The 20,594-nt window shown below is 46.2% G+C and overlaps 1 protein-coding gene across 4 annotated transcripts in view; it reads left to right on the top strand.

Moving 5' to 3' along the window:
* The window catches only part of SYTL3 (synaptotagmin like 3), an 87,632-nt gene that overhangs the window by 5,507 nt on the left and 61,531 nt on the right, over positions 1-20,594 (top strand). For 3 of the 4 annotated variants that reach the window (XM_027774686.1, XM_006155778.2, XM_027774687.1), the window contains exons 3-5: positions 6,897-6,995; positions 7,114-7,496; positions 9,280-9,498. In XM_027774686.1, coding sequence (XP_027630487.1) covers positions 7,387-7,496; positions 9,280-9,498 — 329 coding nt within the window. In that variant the 5' untranslated portion in view covers positions 6,897-6,995; positions 7,114-7,386. Of the gene's footprint in view, positions 1-4,830; positions 4,930-6,896; positions 6,996-7,113; positions 7,497-9,279; positions 9,499-20,594 lie in introns of all 4 variants that reach the window. The other variant, XM_027774685.1, reaches the window with a different exon arrangement.

The following is a 20,594-nucleotide window of genomic DNA, read 5'->3' as shown; positions in this document are numbered from 1 at the left end:
AAAAAAAAAAAAAAAAAAAAAAGCACTGAAGAGAGAAGTAGGTTTGTTTGGTCTGTGTTTGAAGAGTATGCAAAGTAGCCCAGTGTGGTCTTAAATTTCTTGCTGGGAGAGGGGACCAGGAGCCAAATCTATAAGATGCACCTGACCTTGCAAATGCTGCGAGGTGGGTGGAATACGCTCTGACCTTCTTGGTGCTCACCCCAGACCCCTCAGCTTACTATTAGCTCCATCTGCTACTCCTAAAGTTCTCTCCCTATTGACCAGAAAGAAGTTTACTATAAAGAAAAATTTTAAAAATAAGGAAACTGTCACCTAGGGGCAGCTTGTTCTGAGCAATTAGACTATGAGCTAACAGTGGTTTCTGTGAGCAGTTTCTAGGTGATTTGGAAGACAGAATAACAAACAGACTCTCCAAGCTGGTCTTTGACACAGAACCTCTAAGAAGCAAGCCACCTAACAGAAAGTGCAGAAAGGACTCTGGAGTTTGCTCAAGAGGATTGAAAAGATGCAGCTGAAACAAGTGAATTCTATAAAAGAAGAACTCTCAACTCTGTTATGACCTGGAAATCAGCCCTGAATTTGTTGCATAAATGAACTCCCAATCTCAAACCAGAACCAATACAATTTTATTTTGGAGAGGTTTTTGCTATAGGGCATGTGCGCTTGCCAGAAAGTCAAAGAGAGACAGAGAGAGAGAGAGGAATCACCCCCTAGGGGAGATGGCCACGCCGCAATCCCTTCTCCTCTCGGGATGTTGGGCACGCACGCACATGCGCCCAGCATGAGTTTAAGTAACCCAGTCTGGGACTTGAACTGCAGTCCCCTCAGCTTACTATTAGCTCCATCTGCTACTCCTAAAGTTCTCTCCCTATTGACCAGAAAGAAGTTTACTATAAAGAAAAATTTTAAAAATAAGGAAACTGTCACCTAGGGGCAGCTTGTTCTGAGCAATTAGACTATGAGCTAACAGTGGTTTCTGTGAGCAGTTTCTAGGTGATTTGGAAGACAGAATAACAAACAGACTCTCCAAGCTGGTCTTTGACACAGAACCTCTAAGAAGCAAGCCACCTAACAGAAAGTGCAGAAAGGACTCTGGAGTTTGCTCAAGAGGATTGAAAAGATGCAGCTGAAACAAGTGAATTCTATAAAAGAAGAACTCTCAACTCTGTTATGACCTGGAAATCAGCCCTGAATTTGTTGCATAAATGAACTCCCAATCTCAAACCAGAACCAATACAATTTTATTTTGGAGAGGTTTTTGCTATAGGGCATGTGCGCTTGCGAGAAAGTCAAAGAGAGACAGAGAGAGAGAGAGGAATCACCCCCTAGGGGAGATGGCCACGCCGCAATCCCTTCTCCTCTCGGGATGTTGGGCACGCACGCACATGCGCCCAGCATGAGTTTAAGTAACCCAGTCTGGGACTTGAACTGCAGTCAACTACATGGGAGTCCAGTGACATAGCCATTACACCAACTACTGGTCCCCAGAACCAACACAATCTAAAACAACAACCAGTTGGGGGCTGGGCTCACGGCCTAGTGGTTAAGGGAGCCAGAGCCCACATAGCCAACTGCAGTTTGAATCCCAGTCCTGGCAGCTTGAATAACATGTCAGGCCCAGTTGTGTGGGGCTCCAAATCCTGACAGGATTGGGAAATGAAGGACGGATGGTGGCACACCCCACTGGGTAGTGCTTTCTCCTTCTCTATGTCTCTCTCTGGCAAGAACGTGTACCCTCTGGCAAAATAAAACAAAGAAAGACAAACAGCCAAACCTCTATTTTCCTCTGCCTCATTCTAACAACCTAGTAATACGTTGAAAAATTAACAAGAGAATTATATAACTTAATTTGTAAGTGATCCTAGAGATTATTGGACTCTCTAATTCAATAGTTCTTAAACCTCTGAGACCCAGTGCCCACTCTTCATAGCACACGTTTTATAGTTAATCTTTTACTCTTCTAAAATAAAATTCATTTGTAATATAACCTCCTACACATGTAATAATTAAAATAGCAATAGTACAATGTCATTACTGTGATAAGAGACGAAATAAAGGGACAGTAAGTTATGGTCATACGATCGGTGCTTGTATGTGACATGTAGAAGACACAGGAAAGCAGTCGTGCGTTTGCACTGTAGACTCACCTGAATGTGCTGTCTACAGATGCAGACTGTTATAGCAGATGGCTTTTTTTAGTGATTCAAGCGCTATCAGCAATGTTGTCCTCTGTGCTGTCTTTCTGAAGTGGTAAACAGTTCTTGTTAAGTCTGAGTGAAATCGAGTCCAGTCTTCCTTTGATTTACATCATAGTTGCATTCCTAGACATTTCAGAGCATATTAATCCCTGCAAACCAGACTTAGTGTTTATGTGAATTAAATTCTGTTATTGTGTGTGTGTGTATATATGTGTGTGTGTGTGTGTGTGTGTGTGTGTGTGTGTGTGTGTGTGTGTGTGTGTGTGTGTGTGTGTGTGTGTGTGTGTATTGGGTGTGTATGTATGTGTGTGTTTACATAGATACATATATACTTTTTCCTTGCCTGAATGAATCGTCTGGCAAGGCAGTCAACATGTGTCTGGGAATACAAAACAATTTTGTGTTGCTGTAACAACCAGAAACAGCCCACACATTTCCAAAGAGTTGATACAAACGTCTAAGAAGCAAATGCCACCTCACAGACACAAAGTGCAGAAAGAGCTCCAGAGCTTTTTCAGAAGGATTGAAAGGATGCCGTTGAAATAACTTCTGTAAATTCTATGAAAGACGAACTCTAAGTCCTGCCGGAGTCCTGAGGAAATACAACTGTGGCTCAAATGTGTGAAATGAAATGTCTAAAGCCACCAAGCCATGGGGACACTGGAAGCCAAAGAGAACACATGTCCCTAGCCTTCCGTTAAGCCCCGATGCAGACGACCTGGGGCTGACTCGCTCTGCCACACTGACTGCATCATCTCTAAGTCACCCCTTTTGGAATGAACCCTCCAAGGTGAAAAATAACAAGCGCGCATTTCCGTCTAACGATAGAAGGCTTTACTCTTCAAAGGGCCTGCCGGTTTATGGAAGTTAGACTCAAACTCTCTAGTTGGCTGAATGTGTAGAGAAGCTGGATAAGGAGTGGATAAGGAGTACTCATCTCTAGTTCTCTAAGCCTTCTCCCTGTATTAACATGGAATGGCAGAAAGCCACGTTTTGGTCAATATTTGAAATAATTACAGTGAACGACAGCGTACTACTGCATCCTTGGTTTAAGCTAAAATCCACATAATAATGAAACACGAAGCCCAGTTTCGCCTCTTCCCTTAAACTACGGTCCATGTGATGGTCCTCACGGTCCTTCACTCATTTCTTTCACTGTATCAGACCTATAGGCAGCGTCTTGATTTTTTCTCTTTGCTTTGTCTTAGCTACCAGGAAGGTTGGAAATACACTGAGTGCTCAGTACAATGTTTGTTTTACCCCAGGTTCCTGGTAGAATGATCTGCCCCGTTCACTTTCACTGCTGATCTCTGATTTTATTGTCCTCTGTGTGCTCTTGCTGTAAGCATGTCTCTTTGCTAGGCTGTAGATGACTAGTCACTCGAGCTCTGTGCCCTAAACAGCTGGGACAGTGCTTGCACTTGGAAGGTGCTCAGAAAATATTTACTGAATGACCGGATTGGTCGGTTGAAAACTGGTTTCTCTTTTCTGTATGTCATTTGGAGTATTGGCCACTAGGGGGAGCCCCACCGGTGCATGATCAGGACATCTTGCCCACCTGGATGGTACCATGGGCATGGGTTTGATAGAATATTGAGCAGCGTTTTACAATGATAATTGGATCCGTATTTATGAAATATGTAAGACCTGGTCCCCTGAATGAGGATTCCCTGGGCTCCTGGGTGGTGGTGGTACCTGCGTAGTACCGCACTCAGTCTGGAGACCAGCCCAGGGAGCCGAGCCAGCCAGCCATGTGAGAGGAACACGTGAGACCCTGTCAAGGGGCAGCACAGATGAGTCTGAGCACATCGGTGTAGCGATATAACCAGGCACGCCTGCATGTTCTTACTCATATGTGACAGCGAAAACTTGACTCACGGGAGAGGGCAGCACAGTGGTTTCTAGGGGCCGGCCAGGCAGGTGGTGGTAAGGGTGGCGGGAGGGTGGTTAACAGATAAGCAACTGCAGTTAGATGGGAGAACTGGTGTCACAGAAGGCTGACTGCCGTTAACAACTGTGTATTTCAAGAGAGAAGGAGGAGAGGATTTTATTTTATTTCTATTGTGAGAGCATGTGCACTCGCTAGAGAGCGCACCCCCAATGGGCGTGGTCCTGCCACAGTCCCTTTTCCCCATCCTGTCAGGATTTGGGGCACACGCACCTGGCATGCTGTTCAAGCAGCTGGGCAGGGACTTGAACTGCAGCTGGCCATGTGGGCTGTGGCTCCCCATGCTGCACTACGAGGCCTGTCCTGGAAGGGAGGACTGTAACTGGCCCCATAGCAAAGTGAGATACGCACATTATCCTGACTGGAACGTAGCCGCGCACTGAAAAGTCACCTGTATCCCTTAGGTATGTACCATTATTCTGTTGATTTAATGTAATCCAAAAAAAGAACAAGAAAGCACAGCGCATGATCATATGTTTCGCACCAAGTGCAAAATCTTCATTTAAAATACTTGAGAATCAGACCAGGCAGCTGCTGACCCAGGAGCGCAGTTAACACAGTAGCAAGAAGAAGACGGCAAGAAGATCGCGGGGCAGGAGAAGGAGCTCGCACTGTGGGTGGCGCGATGGCCTTTCCACTGGCACTTGATGTCACACCGCCTTCATGGCCTTCCCTCTTTTCCAGGGACTCGGAGCCCCTAGGAACTAAGAGCTGCTAGTTCCATCTGTTCACTGGGAAGCTGGGAACCAAGCAGAGACACGGCTTTGCCCCTGGCGGCGCTGGGTGAGACCCCGAATTCCTGGTTGCTTTGTGGTTTCCCCACTGTGTGGATAGAAAGCCACTGAAGAGCAGAGGGGACCACCGGCAGCTTGAGACCCAGAGCATCCCTTTTTAGAGCTCTAGTTTTCCTACTCTTCGTGTGACTGCCACAGCTGGAGTGAGCAATGTAATTTTTTTATTAATTTATTTTACATTCATTCACTGAGCATCATCACGGCATACAAAATGTGATTTCCCATCTAGAATACACTGCATAGTGGCTTACTCATACATGTTATCATTGGCAAATCATTTTCCATTTCTCGTTTCTCATATGTATATATATAGTATGTGTATATATATGTACGTATATGTATGTGTATATATATACTTTCCCCCTATTTCTCACCTCTGCCATTTCCCACCCTCCTCCCACAACTGCATCTCACAGTAGAGGAACCGTTGAGCTGTGAAGCCCTTAGGCCAGCAGTCCTTCTCCTGCAGGTCCATGAACTCAGACGGGAAAAGTTACATCTTTATTTTCATTCTCCTGGAACTGAGATTTAGGCTTTTCTTTTCTTTTCTTCTCTTCTCTTTTCTTTTCTTTTCTTTTCTTTTCTTTCTTCTAAAATTTTTTAATTGCCAGAGGTTGCATATGCTCACCACAGAGAGAAAGAAAGAGAAATGATCCCCTACTGGAGCATGGTCATGGCACGATCTCTTCTCCATTTCTCCGTCTGTTGGGATGTGGGGTGCACACATTCCTGCCCAGCATGGTTCTCAAGCTGCCAGGACCAGGATTTGAACCACAGTTGGCCATGTGGGATCCGGCTCCCTTACTGACTATGTTATGGGGCTGGCCCTAAATTATGAACATAGGCAACAACAGGACTTGTGAATCTGTCTCCAGGGGTAATCGTGTTTGTACACCACATTCTATGCTGTAGGTATCTCGAAATATTTACACTCGTCATTATGGTAGTCAGTAGACCACTGCTAGATCTTATTATCTGGTGCATAATTGAACACATATTACTATATTATAATTCAAAACATATTTCAGTATAATCAATATCTTTCGTAGTTCAACATTTAATTTTATGCATTTAAATACATAGACTTTACCAGACTGCCAAAGATTGAGAAAAAAGGTTAAGAACCTTGGCTTAAAAACAATGATACCTCAGGGCTCTGTTTACCTCTCATTCAGTATTTTGCTCTGGATCATAAATTAATATAATGTGCATTTCTGCTGAAGCTCAACAAAGGGCTTCTCATTTAGCTTCTACAGCATTGGAAGGGTGTCTTATTCCTCCAGGATTCTCATAGATTTGGTAACAAAAATGGCATCATAGAAAGCATGGGGAGTCTTCAAAAGTTCATGGAAAACGTGAATCATGAACAAACGGTATGTGGAGGTCAAAGAGTTTTGCACCAAAATAAACTTGCACTTTAATTCTATTTTTCCATGAACTTGTAGAAGTCCCTTACATATTGACTAGGCCATCTACATCTTCTGGGGAAAAGACTGTGTGCAGAACTCTTCAAGTAGCATCGAGCAGAAAATGAGACCCGAGGCTCAAGGCAGCTCGAAGACTGTTACAGACCATAATAAGAGTGATTGACGGATCGTGGTTGTGGTGCTGCTGCTTTGCATATCCCTAACGGATGACATCCTTTTGTTTCAAGTTAATCGTAGAAATAATAGCTAGCAGAGAACTCTATTTTCTAATTATTTTCAATTAGGATGATGTCCATTCAGCATAGACCTTAATCTGGCCACTAAAGAGACAGAGTCATATTCTGAACTTTGGAAGTTTGAGGCTTTTAGAATCCTAAGAAGGCTCATTTAATAAAACCTAAAATCTCACATCCTAGCCGCTGCGGAGAGCGTGAAGGTGGGCTGGTGTCGAACACCTTCTGAAGCACTGCTGCAGAGCCACTCAGGCTGTTTGGGGACAACGTAGCCACTTTCTGTTTCTTTTCTACAGGTGTCGGACAGACTGGGCTTTGGGTGGCCGTCCCTGCTGGCCCGGAAACCTCTTCAGTGGAAGGTTGGCTTCTGGGCGCTGGTATTCTTACTGCTACTTGTAAGTTTCCTCAGCTTGGGGATTACTTCTGCTTTGCAGAAATTATCTGCTTGGAGCCCTGCATAATTTATAACAATCTCTGGCAAAGCCTCAGAAAAAAGATACGCTTGTTTTTCAGGCGGATGCCAGAGGCTGTGGCAGAACCCAGTGAAAACGCTCCCTGGGCAGCTGGAGGCTTGACAGTGCTGTGACACCAGTGACACCGACAGGGGCAGCCTGTTGGGGCTTTCTTCTCTGGAGGACTATGACACAGTTCAGAAAGGAAAGACAAGCCGCAGGTGAAACCCAGCCACCAAGGAGCTAGGAGAGGGGCGGCGAGAGGGACGCCGGCTCGCAGAGCAGGCCCGCTGCGGACCACACTCGTCCCACCGGGACGCAGAGAGGCGAGGAGATGGCCCACGGGGTGGACCTGAACGCCCTCAAGGAGCTGGAACGCGAGGCCGTCCTCCAGGTCCTGTACCGAGACCGGGAGGTGCAGAACGTGGAGGAGCAGAGGGTCCGGTAGGCAGACAGCGCTCAGGGTGGGGCTCCGAGGGGCCGTGTTCTGGGCAGCCAGCCACCTCCTGGGGTCACCGCCTCTGGCTGGCTTGTCACCACTTGCTGGCTTGTCGGGGAGGCTCCTACTGAGGGAGGGGTGTGGGCGGAGATGACCTTGCTGCCCCGCTAAACCTAGAAAACGGTTAGGGAAAAGGGAGGCTGCTCTTGTTCATTCAAAGTGGTGCCTTTCTGCAATAAATTTGCTGTCCGTCTGTCTGTCCTCTACCTGCTGCTTTGTGGGAACACTTCAAGGAAAGGTTTCTGACTTTCTGTTCAGCCCTTAAGAGGGAGACCTCAGGTTAAGGGTGCTCCTACCTTATTTTTATTGATACCCCAAGGTGCAAAAGCAGAAAAAAAAAAAAAAAAAAAAAAAAAAAAAAAAAAAAAAAAAAACCCAGAAGAAAGCAGCTTAGAAACAGCAATCCAATGGAATCCATTCCTGTCTATTTTTCTTTGCTCTATTTTTATTTTTTTATTATTTTTTTATTTTTATTTTTTTGCTTCCCAGTTGGCTTTGAGGAGAAAGGGAACATACCCTAGAGCATGAACCTGCTTAGCCGGTTCCCGCACTGATTTGCCAACGGGGAGCTTCTTTCCTGGCCCGGCTCTTGAGCACACAAGCTGTTTGATAAGAGTTCCCATTTAATACAGGGGTGCTTAACTGTGTGGAAACGGGCCCATTCCAGCTGTCAAGATCAGGTTTGAATACCATGGTGACTTTCCGCCAATGTTTACAGAGAGTGTGAGCTTCAGAAAATAGGCAAATGGAAACTAAATATACATACAGTTTTGTCTCAAGCAGCAGAACTCTGAGTCTGCCAAGAAAAACACACATGTAAAATGACGCTCTGGACAACCAAACACTTGAAGAACGAGGATAGTGTTTTGCATAACTGCACGGCGTGACACTCCTTCTCCATCATCCCTGGTTATTTCAGGGCTAATACTTGTAAACGTTCCTCCATTATCAACTATCATATGCCAGGCAAAAGTGGGATTTCCTTCAGCGATTACAGATCTTTCAGTGATTCAGGGACATCATTTTGGATATTAAAAGTAGCGTGGAATGGAAGTTTTGTTCTAAGAGGTACGGGTTCTAGGGCGACTCCTGAGCGTTTAATTTGAGAGTGCGTTTCCGATAGAACCTTGTTTTTCAAATACTAAGGCAGACATTTCATAAAGGAGTGCTGTGGTCAATGGCACCTGCTGGGACCCAATAGAAGCTTCTCTGCACAAATGGCCATTGCCCAGGGGAGTTGGGGTGGGGTTTGAGGGGTAGGGGAAGCAGCAGGGAAAGCGCAGTGTTAGTTACATGCCTTAGCTGAGTTTGTAGACACTTCCATCCTGCATATTAGAACTGAGGCCCCTTTTTGTGTCTGTTCCTCCTCCCTTCCTATTACGGAGGCCTTTGGGCATAAAGGGATGAACCTAGGACTCGGTCGGCAGCTAACCCCTCTGTACCAGGCATTTGATCTATGCTTTGCCGTTTAATCCTCACAGCAACCCCCGCAGGTGAGGTCGGATCCTTGGCTTTACAGCTAAGCAAGCCCCTGGCCTGGTCTCCCCCGAAAGGTTGAGCGAGGCCCTCCTTTCCCCCCAACCCTGCTTACTCAGCCACATTGGAGCCTGGGACGTGGGATGCTAAAGCCCCTTCCCTCACCATGGGCAGTGCTGCTAGGGCTCATGCTCTGTGACCTGGCGTCTGTCCTTCCATTCTGTCGTCTCTCATTTCACTCTGTGGCTGCAGGAAACTGAAAGCACACCTGCAGCGACTCCGGTGGGAAGGGGCGAAGAGCTCGAGCCAGGAGCACAGGGAGAAGTCATGCGCCCGCTGCCAGCGCGTGCTGGGGCTCCGGCTGAACAGGGGGGCCGTGTGCCGGGGCTGCAGCCACCGCGTGTGCAGGGACTGCCGAGTGTTCCCGCGGAGGACCCGCACCTGGAAGTGCACCGTGTGCTTCGAGGACAGGTGAGCAGGGCCGGGCGTCGAGTCCTCCGAGTGACTCAGGTCTCAGATGGTTGGGACAAACCCCGATGCAGAAGCAGTCATGCCTCAGATCAATCACTGCATGTTTGTGGAGTGCCCACAGGGGCTCCTTTCTAGACCTGGAAGTCATTTTATATCCAGCGTAAATTGGATTACATGTCTTGTTTTAATTTACAGAAATGCTCAGCAGTTAAGGACGGGCTGACCCAGGAGTTAAGATTTCATTTGGATTTCTTGACTAGGTGCTTTCATTTTCTTGGAGCATAATTTATCTCCTTCGATAAAAGTAGAACAAAATTTAACAGGGAATGTTATGGCAATCCTGTGTGGCTTCAAATAAGGCCTTTTTGAAGGAGGCAAGCTGACAAGTATTTGATACCCAGGTAGAAAATAGGTATACTTCATGTTGGTGACAGACTGACTCTCCAACTGTTCTAGCATTTTGGTGATGTGAGGTTTTAAAACAGATTTTTTTTTTTTTTTAGAGGTTTTTGCTATAGGGCACATGTGCTCGCCAGAAAGAGACAGACAGAGACAGAAAGTGAGAAATCTCCCCCCAGGGGAGATGGCCATGCCACAATCCCTTCTCCTCCATTCTCCTCTCGGGATCCTGGGTACACACACACACGTGCCTGGTGTGAGTTTAAGCCACTGGGCCCAGGACTTGAACTGCGGTCGACTACGTGGGAGTTCAGCAACATAGCCATTACGCTAACTGCTGGTCCCTTAAAACAGATTTTAACATGGAATTGGTATTTTTGAGCTACCAAAAAATGCCAGTTTTTGGAAATGATAAAGAATATTCTTGGCTTGGGACCAGCAGTTAGCGTAATGGCTATGTCGCTGGACTTCCATGTCGTCAACCATGGTTCTAGTCCTGGACCCGGCGGCTTAAACTCACGCCGGGCACATGTGCGTGCATGCCTAGGATCCCGAGAGGAGAATGGAGGAGAAGGGATTGTGGTGTGGCCATCTCCCCTGGGGGGGGATTTCTCTCTTTCTGTCTCTGTCTCTCTCTGTCTTTCTGGTGAGTGCACACGCTCTATAGCAAAAACCTCTCAAAAAAACAAACAACAACAAAAAACACTCTTGACTTTAGACTACCATGGGTTAGAGCAGGAACAGGCTGGTCACGCATTCCTTGAAAATGCAAGAGAGATGTCCCTGTGGGAGAGGACGCACCAGGACTTCACAGACCTTCCCAGAAGGGAGCGCCAGGCTTGTGAGTCTGGGAGGGTAACCAGAGGCTCTGGGTGGAAACCAGTTTCTAAATCCTGCTGCGATGTGCAGGGGCCCTGGCAGAAGGTTCAGAGAGGCAGTTCTGCAGTGTGGGGGTGTGGGGTGGCGGCTGGCCGCTCTCTGGCCCTGATGCAGGAGTGCTGTGCTCATTGGACACCCTGACCTTAGTCTCCTTGAATTTCCTGTTTCTTTGCAAGGCTTAATAGATTTCAGTTAGTGAAGTGGTTTAGCCAGCCGAAGCCTTTGCTCCTGAACCCCACGCCTTCCATTCCCGAACAGCCTGCCAAGTCAGCCTCTAACCTAGAGTCACCCTCCAGCATCTCCAGTTTCATTGTTTGGCAGAAGCCAGTGCCTTCTGGCTTTTCTTGAGGTTGAAAAATAAAGAATGCAAGAGTTGATAAGGATTCCAAATCACTCCTAGAAAGGTCTTAGTTCCCTCATTACAATCAGCAATATAAATGTGAAGTCTAATGATAAACATTGCCAGTAGGATGTTTAATTTCTTCTAATAGTTTACCATAAACTAAAGATCTAAACAGGACGGGGGCTAGAGCAGTCTCGCAGGAAGTGGCAGTGTTGAAATCTCCGCCCCGGTATTGTAATTCTACCCTCTGAGTACATGAAATGTGATTTTTAAAACCTCAGTTTCCTTATTTTGAAATAAGAATGTTTTTCAAAATATCAAGATGATTGCATCCTTGTGACTGAACTAGCACAGGAAGCCTGTGGGGAGACGCCGGAGTAACCTCTAGCACACGTGTCCCTCCTTCTCTCCCTTGCCCTGGGTGTGTTCTTCCCAGCCCTGTCTTTCTCAGCTTTGGCCACTCAGGGCTACCGTCCCATGTAGGACCAAAACAAAGACAAGGCTTTGTGAAACTATTCAATTCCATTTTTTTTAAACGAATTACTCATTTAACTTTGTGTACTATTATTATTTTTTAATTTGACCAGAGAGAAATGGAAGGGGGAGTGAAAAAGCAAGCCACCAGGTCCAGGATTTGAACCACTTAGTAGCTGTGTGAGAATTCAGTGCCTTAACCACCACACCACCTGCCGGCCCCAACTTTGGAATTCTTGACATTGCATACTGTCTCACATGTTGGAACCTGGAAGAGGTTTTTGGTTTGCTTAGTTTTGGCTATAGATCATGTGTGCTTGCCAGAGAGAAAGAGGGAAGGTAAGAAAGCACCCTCAGGGGGTGACCATGTCGCTCGGCCCTCCCCTCCATTCTCTTCTCAGGGTTTTGGGCACGCACAGGTACCCAGCATGTTTTTCAAGCTGCCTGTTCTGGGACTCAAACTGTGCAGTTTGCCATGTGGGATCCGGCCACCTTAACCACCAAGCCACCAGGGCTGATCCTAGAGAGGCTTTTGAGTCCCATCATTGTTCTTCCTGCTTCTCTCTCAGCTTGGGAACAGGATGAGGAAAACAGACTTTTTTTTTTTTGGAGAGGTTTGTGCTATAGGGCGCGTGCGCTCACCAGACAGACAGAGAGAGACAGATAGACAGAAAGCGAGAAATCACCCCCCCAGGGGGATGGCCACGCTGCAATCCCTTCTCCTCCATTCTCCTCTCAGGATCTTGGGCACGCACGCACACGCGCCCAGCGTGAGTTTTAAGCCACCGGGTCCGGGACACGAACCGTGGTCGACTACGTGGGAGTCCAGCGACATAGCCATTACACTAACTGCTGGTCCCCAAAACAGACTTTTTATAAGAGAGATTTTTGTTATAGGGCACGGACACTTACCAGAAAGACAAGAGAGACAGAAAGCATGAAATCACCCCCAGGGGGATGGCCATGCCACAATCCCTTCTCCACTATCCTCTCAGGATTTGGGACATGCATGCACACACGCCTGGCCTGTTTGAAGTCCTGGACAAGGGTCGGCCACGTAGGAGTCCAGCACTTAACCTTACCTCGCCACCTACTGGTCTGAGGGAGGAAATACACACACACACACACACACACACACACACACACACACACACACACACACACACACATACAGGTATGTATATAAATTAGAGATTTTTGCCTTAGAGCATGTGTGTTCACCAGATAAAGACAAGTAGACACAGTGAGAGTGAGAGTGGGAAATCACCCCTTATAGGTGGCCAGGCCACAATCCCTTCTCCTCCATTCTCCTCCCGGGATCTTGGGCATGCACACACACGTGCCCAGCATGAGTTTCAAACCACTGCATCCAGGACTCAAACTGCAGTGGGCTATAGAAGAGCCCAGCGACAAAACTGCCACACCATCTGTTGGTCCCAAAAACAGACTTTTAAAACCAAGAAAGGGTTGGGACCAGCAGTTGGCGTAATGGTTACGTCACTGGACTCCCAGGTAGTCAACCACGGTTTGAGTCCCAGACCTGGTGGCTTAAACTCTCACTGGGCGTATGTGCATGCATGCCCAGGATCCTGAGAGGACAATGGAGGAGAAGGGATTATGGCATGGCCATCACTCCTGGGGGGTGATTTCTCATCTGCTATAGGGCAAAAAACCTCTCCAAAACAAACGAACGAACGAACAAACAAAACCCAAGGAAGGGTAAGCTCTATGGTAGCCATGAAACCAACCAACTGGGTGGCATCGCTGCCAAGTCCAAGGCCTGTGAGATGCTGGCCCTGGGCCTGGGGGAGTTTCCAAGAGACAGTTCAGATGAGGTTTTCACCCTGGAGGAAAGCTTTCTCTTATGGAACCCACTGAGCATGGTGCTGGGAAGGGCCCCGGGGTCAGGGGAAGGAGAGACCAAGCTGAGCTGACTCAGGGTGCCGTCCAGAGCACTCATGGCTGGGCATTCTTTCAGAGTTTCATTTAAAGCATAAACGGATCCTACGGGTAGCTACTACCTCTGCTCATGTCACACAACAGATGAGCAGGAGGGGCCTCCAGAGCAGGCCGGCTGGTCCCAGGCTGTCTGTAATTGGGCAGGAGCAGAGTCAGCCTGGAGCCCAGGCCTCCCTCTTATGCATTGCCTGTCCTGCCTGCTGGGAGACCTGTCCTGGGACATCGGCATCCCAGCCACTAGGGAGAGTTTGCAACGAGGCAGTAGGGACAGGAGTGTGAACACGTGCCCTTGCCTGGAAGGAAGCCTTGCCCAGACTCTGCCGCTGGTCTGCAGGGCAGCCCCAGAGGGCGGGAGACAGAAGAGCGTTGTGAAGCTCTCTGCAGTGACTGGGGCACAGAGGGCAGAAGCTGGTGGCAACAGTGACTGAGGTCATGAGAGACGCTTCAGAGAAGGCCCAATGGAACCTGGTTACAGGATAAAGAGGGCAGCGTGGTCATGCTTTGTGGAGGGGCCAGCAGATGGCTTGGCAGGCTCAGTTGGAGGAGAGGGCTTCGCCGAGCCAGAAGCATTAGAGAGAGGAAAAGGGAATCTTTGCAAGAACCCAATCAACACGGCCAGCTGGGCAGGTTTTAGAAGAGGGGGCTGCTGGGGCCAGCAGTTAGCATAATGGCTATGTCGCTGGACTCCCATGTAGTCGACCGTGGTTCACGTCCTGAACCCAGTGGCTTAAAACTCACGCCAGGCGCGTGTACATGCGTGCCCCAGATCCTGAGAGGAGAAGGGATTGAGGCATGGCCATCCCCCAGGGGTGATTTCTCGCTTTCTGTCTCTCTGTCTCTCTCTGTCTGTCTGGCAAGCACACGCGCCCTATAGCAAAAAATCTCTCCAAAAAAAAATTAATAATAATAACAATAAGAATAAAGAAGAAGAGGGGGCTGCTCATTGATCTCAGCAGTGAGGGCGTGTGCGTCTACGCAGGAGCCAATCAGCAGAGGGCCATCCAGAGAAGCCAGGAAAGGGGTGTGTGCTGGGGCAGAGACCAGCCGGGCTTGTTGGCCGGTCTCTCCCTCTAAAATTCATGCACTGTTTCTTCGGAGCGATGGCTCCAGGTAACAGCCAGGCTGAAACACCAAGGAGGAGACTGAGCTTTATATTTGCTGGTTTGTTTCAGCTTCACTTAAAAAAAAGATTGAATTTGGGAACCAGCAGTTAGCATAATGAGTATGTCGCTGGACTCCCACGTAGTCGACCGCAGTTCGCCTCTTGGACCCGGTGGCTTAAAACACGCTGGGCGCGTGTGTGTGCGTGCCCAAGATCCCGAGAGGAGAATGGAGGAGAAGGGATTGCGGCGTGACCATCCCCTCTGGGGGGTGATTTCTCGCTTTCTGTCTCTATGTCTCTCTCTGTCTGTCTGGCGAGCACACGTGCCCTATAGCGAAAACCTCTCCAAAAAAAAAAAAAAGGAAAAAGAAAAAAGACAAAAAAGATTGAATTTAGGTTTGCATTGCCTCCCCCCCACAAAAAACAAACAAACAACAACAACAACAACAACAACAAAAAAAAAACACAAAACACCCACACAATATACTATACAATAACATCAAATTCCGTGTATTTAAAAGAAACCTGCGCATCCCTCTGAAGTGGATGACAGGAATGATTCTTGCTCAACTTTTCTGCTTCAAATTGTGGTCTTTTTTTTCTCTCCTTTGTGACTGGCTGTGACTATAATAAATCATGGATTGTTCAGCATTGGACATTCACAGTACATTCTTTTGTTTTATTGGAAAGATTTAGCTGGGGGCAGGGGCAGTGCATAGCATAGTGGTTACGTTGCTGGACTCCCACATGGCAGACAGAGGTTTGAGTCTCAGACCCGGGAGCTTGAAAATCAGACTGGGCATGTGTGCATGCGCGCCCAAGATCCCAGGAGGAGAATGGAGAAGGGATTGCCGTGTGGCCATCCCCCCAGGGGTGATTTCTCACTTTCCCACTTACTGTCTCTGTCTATCTCTCTCCGGGGTATATATATATATATATATATAGAGAGAGAGAGAGAGAGAGAGAGAGAGAGAGAAACACGTAAGGTGCATGTGCGCGTGTGCCCAAAATCCAGAGAAGAGAATGGAGAAGAGGGGATTGTGGCGTAGCATCCCCCTGGGGTGGGGGGTGAGTTCTCACTTTCTCTCTCTCTCTGTCTTTCTCTGGTGAGTACACCTGTCAAACCTAATAATAATAATAATAATAATGTTTCGGTATTTATTCAAAGGAATTTTCATGTGTGGGGAGAATTCAGATACATTTTAGATCAGGATTTAGTTGTGAAGCTATTGTAGCAGAATGATGATGCATTTTCTATACCGTGTGAAATAATTTTTACAAGAATCAAGCGACATTTTAAAGAAATACTCCTATTATGTTTTCTCTTAGAGTAAAACTTCCTAGAGTTTAGAGAATGTACTCTTTTACAATTTAGACTGGTGCTCAGTATTTTCCTAACCTCATGTCTTGATAAAATACGAGCTCAACACTTTATGTCCATAATGGCAAATAACTAATGTATGAGAGCAGAATAATTCACGCTCGTTACTGTGAATACCCTACTCTTTAAACCACAGAAGGGGACAGTCTGTAGAATAGCTGTGAAGCACCGTGCACTGGGAGCTGGGTCCCACACGGGTGACTGTGGTTCAAATCCTGGCTCAGGTAGCTTGAAAAGCATGCTGGTGCATCTGTGTGTGTGCCCCCAATTCTGATGGGATGGAGAAGCGGAGGGAAGAGGGTCGCAGTGTCACCATACCCCAGTGGAGAATGCTTTCTGTCTCTCTCTAGCAAGTGCATGCACCCTAGGCAATTTAAGTAAATAAGCGAGTGAAGGGCCTGACTGTATGAAAGACTGGAAAAATGCCAGGTCAGGTATGGGGGTTGGCCAAGGAAAGAGTTTAGCCTGGTACTAGGTTAAAAGTCATTTGTCAACTACCTTATCTTCCGTTTCAGAACTTGAATGTTTTTTCTTCTAAATCTGAATTCGAATATTGTTGTTCGAAACAAGATTCATGTGTTTCATACAAAAAAGTATATGTAGGCACATTAGACACATTGAGTGGACTATTTCACATAGTCACACGTGTTCAGATGTTTAAAGCTGGCCACCAAGACTAACCTGACAAGGGAAGCCTTGGTCTCTTAGCTCTGTCTCTCTGACACAGCTTTGACGGTTCAACAGCACATGCGTTCCCTGTGAACAGGAGAGGTGGAGCTAGCTTTGGGGTCGTTGTACTCTTTAAGTCACATGCCAAATAGTAGTAATGACTATTAGTATTTGAGGGCTTCTGTTATCAAAACGTCCAGTAAAAAAGTAGAAATTTATGGACTACTTTCTTGGAGGAAAAGCTTATTTTGTGTTTACTAAAGAGATTTTCACAATGGTCTGCGTATCATTCTTGTGGTAGTTAAACTTGGTTCTGTGGTCAGCACTTCATTCGTCACAGCCAGTCCCTTGACAGCTTTTTGAGAATTAGTAAGCTTTTTGTTTCACGGAGCCTTTTGTTCATGCTGTGACTTGTCACCTCACTTAGTTCAGCTGAAGCATGTCACCTTATAAGGAAAGCCGGCCCACGAGGTTGTTTTCCTGGGCTGGCATTTCCCGTGGCCACACCTGCCTTGGCTAGCACTCTGGGCCACGTTGTAGGCTCCAGTTAAGGGTGCAGGCAGACAGAGCTTGCCAGGCTGCACATTTCTCTAAGTCCCATTTCCATGGGAATTTGCCCAATGACATACCCATGTCCTGTAGGGCTGACCAAAGCCCACTCCAGTGCCAGGTAGCAGTCTTCGGTGAGTTAGTGATTTCAGAGGTCAGACTGTTCTGCTCCATGAAGGCAGGTCTCAGAACCCACACAAGTAAGCCCCTCTTCTTTTGAAAGGAGACAGTGGGGAGTTCCTGCCTTTGTCCTGTTACTCTGAAATCCCTCCTAGCTCTGAGATGCTTTGTTGAGATGGGATGGGATTTGGGGATGTCCTTCTCAGATTCAAATTTACACTTAATAGTTTTTAGAAATGGACAGAAATGTTCTTTTGAAAGGAATTAAGCTAGCCTAATTCTGCTAAACACTCCCTTGCCCACACAAATAGTACTTTTATATTGAAGGTAATTAAGTCAATAGATAGGAAAACAATGATTTCTTCTCCCTATAAAATGGTAAAAAAAATTTCTAACAAGACACTGAAACTGGTACCTTCAACAGAGTCCCCATAGCCAGCGTGGTTTTTGCCCTATCAGCAATGGTTACTTCGTATTTAATTTTAAAAGCATCTCAGGCTCCATCTTTAGTCCAGGGGTGGTAAGTTTGTCACCTTTACACTTGGGAAACAGGCAATAGGATGTGTATATCGTACTATGCGATAAATCTTACGTGATAATCTTATGCAATAAAGCCTGCTAATTTTATTATTATTATTATTATTATTATTATTATTTTTGGAGAGGTTTTTGCTATAGGGCACATGTGCTCACCAGAAAGACAGAGAAACAGACAGAAAGTGAGAAGTCGCCCCCTGCAGGGGCATGGCCATGCCGTAATCCCTTCTCCTCCATTCTCCTTTCGGAATCTTCGGTGCACGCACACACTCCTGGCTTGAGTTTAAGCCACTGGGTCCGGGACTCAAACCACAGTCAACTACATGGGAGTCCAGTCACGTAGCTATTACACCAACTGCTGGTCCTGAGGCTGCTAATTTAATTTTAAGATCTGTCTAGCAAGTATTTAGAATTTCAATCTTATAAATACTGACAGACCTTAAGAGCTAGAATATTACAAATTCTTTTGCCTCTTCAATTAATAAAACAAAAATCATTGATGTTGGTTTTGACAGCAGCCTTGTAACATTGAAACTGTACTTAGAATAGTCAGCTAATACATCACTGTTCAAAATGCTTTTATTCACGATAGCCAGTGTCTATCAACAGATAACTGAATAAACGAAATGTAATATACATATACAATGGTATATTATTAGGCATAAAAAAAATAATGAAATTCTGACACACGTGACACAAGGATGAGCTTTGAGGATGTGGTGCTAAGTGAAATAAGCCACTCAGAGAAAGATGAGTACTGTGTGACTCCACTCACACGAAGTGCGCGGGGTGATCAGATAGACAGGAAGTGGAGTAGCAGTTACCAGGGACCTGGCGGAGGAGAGCAAGGAGTTGCTTAATGAGTGGTATTTCTGTCTGGAAAGAGGAGAACAGTTCTGGAGATGGATGATGGTGATGGTTGCTCTACAGTGTGAGGGTATTTCATGCCGTGGAGCTAATATACCAATGGTTTAACCGGGGCCAGCTGGTGGCCTGGTGGTTAAGGTGGCTAGATGCCACATGGCCGACCACATGGTCTGAATCCCAGACCCAGTGGCTTGGAAAACATACAAGGCATGTATGTGTACATGCCACAAACCCCAAAGGCAGGAGAAATGGAGAAGAAAGGATTGAGGTCTGACTACCCCCCACTGGGGATGTGTTTTCTCACTTTCTCTCTCTTTTTCTATATTCTTCTCAAAAATATATACTCTCTGGTAAAATTAGAAAAAAGAAGAAGGTAGCTTTTCCATTACTATTGTAGGTAAGTATTATTATGTGTATTGTAACACAATAAAAAACAAAGAAACTTCAAGTAAACCCATTGTAGCTAGTTCTTCATTTTATCTTTTCTTGAAGTTTTTGCTGTAGGGCATGTGCACTTTGCCAGAGAGACAGAGAGACACAGAAAACAAGAGATCACCCCCTAGGAAGGGTGCCCATGTGCAATCTCTTCTCCTCCATTCTCCTCTCGGGTTTTTGGGCACACATGCACACTCACCCAGTGTGAGTTTCAAGTCCTGGGTCCAGGACTCTAACTGTGGTCAACTATGTGAAAGTCCAGCAATTTAACCATTACACCATCTGCTGGTCCCTCTTCATTTTATCTTTAGCGAGCTTGGTTTATTCTTCTTTCAAATGGTTTTATTCTTCATTAATAATACATACAAGTTTGAAACTGAAAGTATATTGTATTTTTAAACCAATCTCTTGAGGGTACACTCATTTATAATTTACTTCAAGTAATGTAGGCTGAGTATCCTTTATCTGAAATGTGGACCAGAAATGTACCACATTTCAAATTTTTTTTTTCAGATTTTAGGATATTTGCATTTATGAAAGTACTTCAAGAAATCTGTGGAAAAATGGAATTAAAGTTCAAGTTTATTTTGGTGCAAAAATTTTCAAAATGTATGCGTAGTTTTTTCACAATATGTTTTCCATTAACTTATTGAAGACCTGCTCCCTCATACACAATGAGATATCTTGGGATTGAGACCCAAGTAGAAGCACGGAATTGATTTGTGTTTCATGAACCTTATACACATAGCCCAAAGGTGGTTTATATGATTTATATAACCTTTGTACTCCTGCATTTTGACTCTTGACCCTCACATGAGGTGATGGGTGGGATTTTTCACTTGTGCCATGTCAGTGCTTGAAAAGTTTCAGGTTGTGGAGCATTTCAGCTTCTGAATGTTCGTGTTACCGGTACCGGGATGAGTAGGATTGTTATGAGTAATGAGCAGAACTGCTGGGCGTACACTTTCCTGGTCTGAATGGATTGCTTAGTTCTCGTCACTGACACCATTAGTCCCGCAGAGCGTGGTTCAGAGTCACTGAGCTTCTCCCTGCGAGTCAGGTTGGAGAGGCCCTCGGGTGTGCTGGTGGTGCGCTCTGTGGGGCGGATGGCTTCTGCTTCCACTTTGTCAGATACACGTCTGCTGAAGCGTCCTCAGGGAATGTGGCGGCAGAAGATTAATGTAGAATCAAGTCCTTGGTTTTCGTACAGTCAGAAATAATGATTCTGAGAACTTTAGCTTGACAGACTAGGACGTGGTTTGGGAAGGAACACGAATTCCATTTTAGATCTGTCCAGGCTGCCGTGACCATGGGACAGTAGGATTTGTTTCAAGTTATTCTGTGAACAGAGAGATTGGCAGGTGGGCGAGAGGTAGGGCTTC

This window comes from Tupaia chinensis, unplaced genomic scaffold (assembly GCF_000334495.1).
Source record: "Tupaia chinensis unplaced genomic scaffold, TupChi_1.0 Scaffold000468_1, whole genome shotgun sequence".
In the NCBI taxonomy this organism is placed as follows: domain Eukaryota; kingdom Metazoa; phylum Chordata; class Mammalia; order Scandentia; family Tupaiidae; genus Tupaia; species Tupaia belangeri.
The sequence above is the reverse complement of the archived record's forward strand: the minus strand, read 5'-3'. Positions and strand labels throughout refer to the sequence as shown.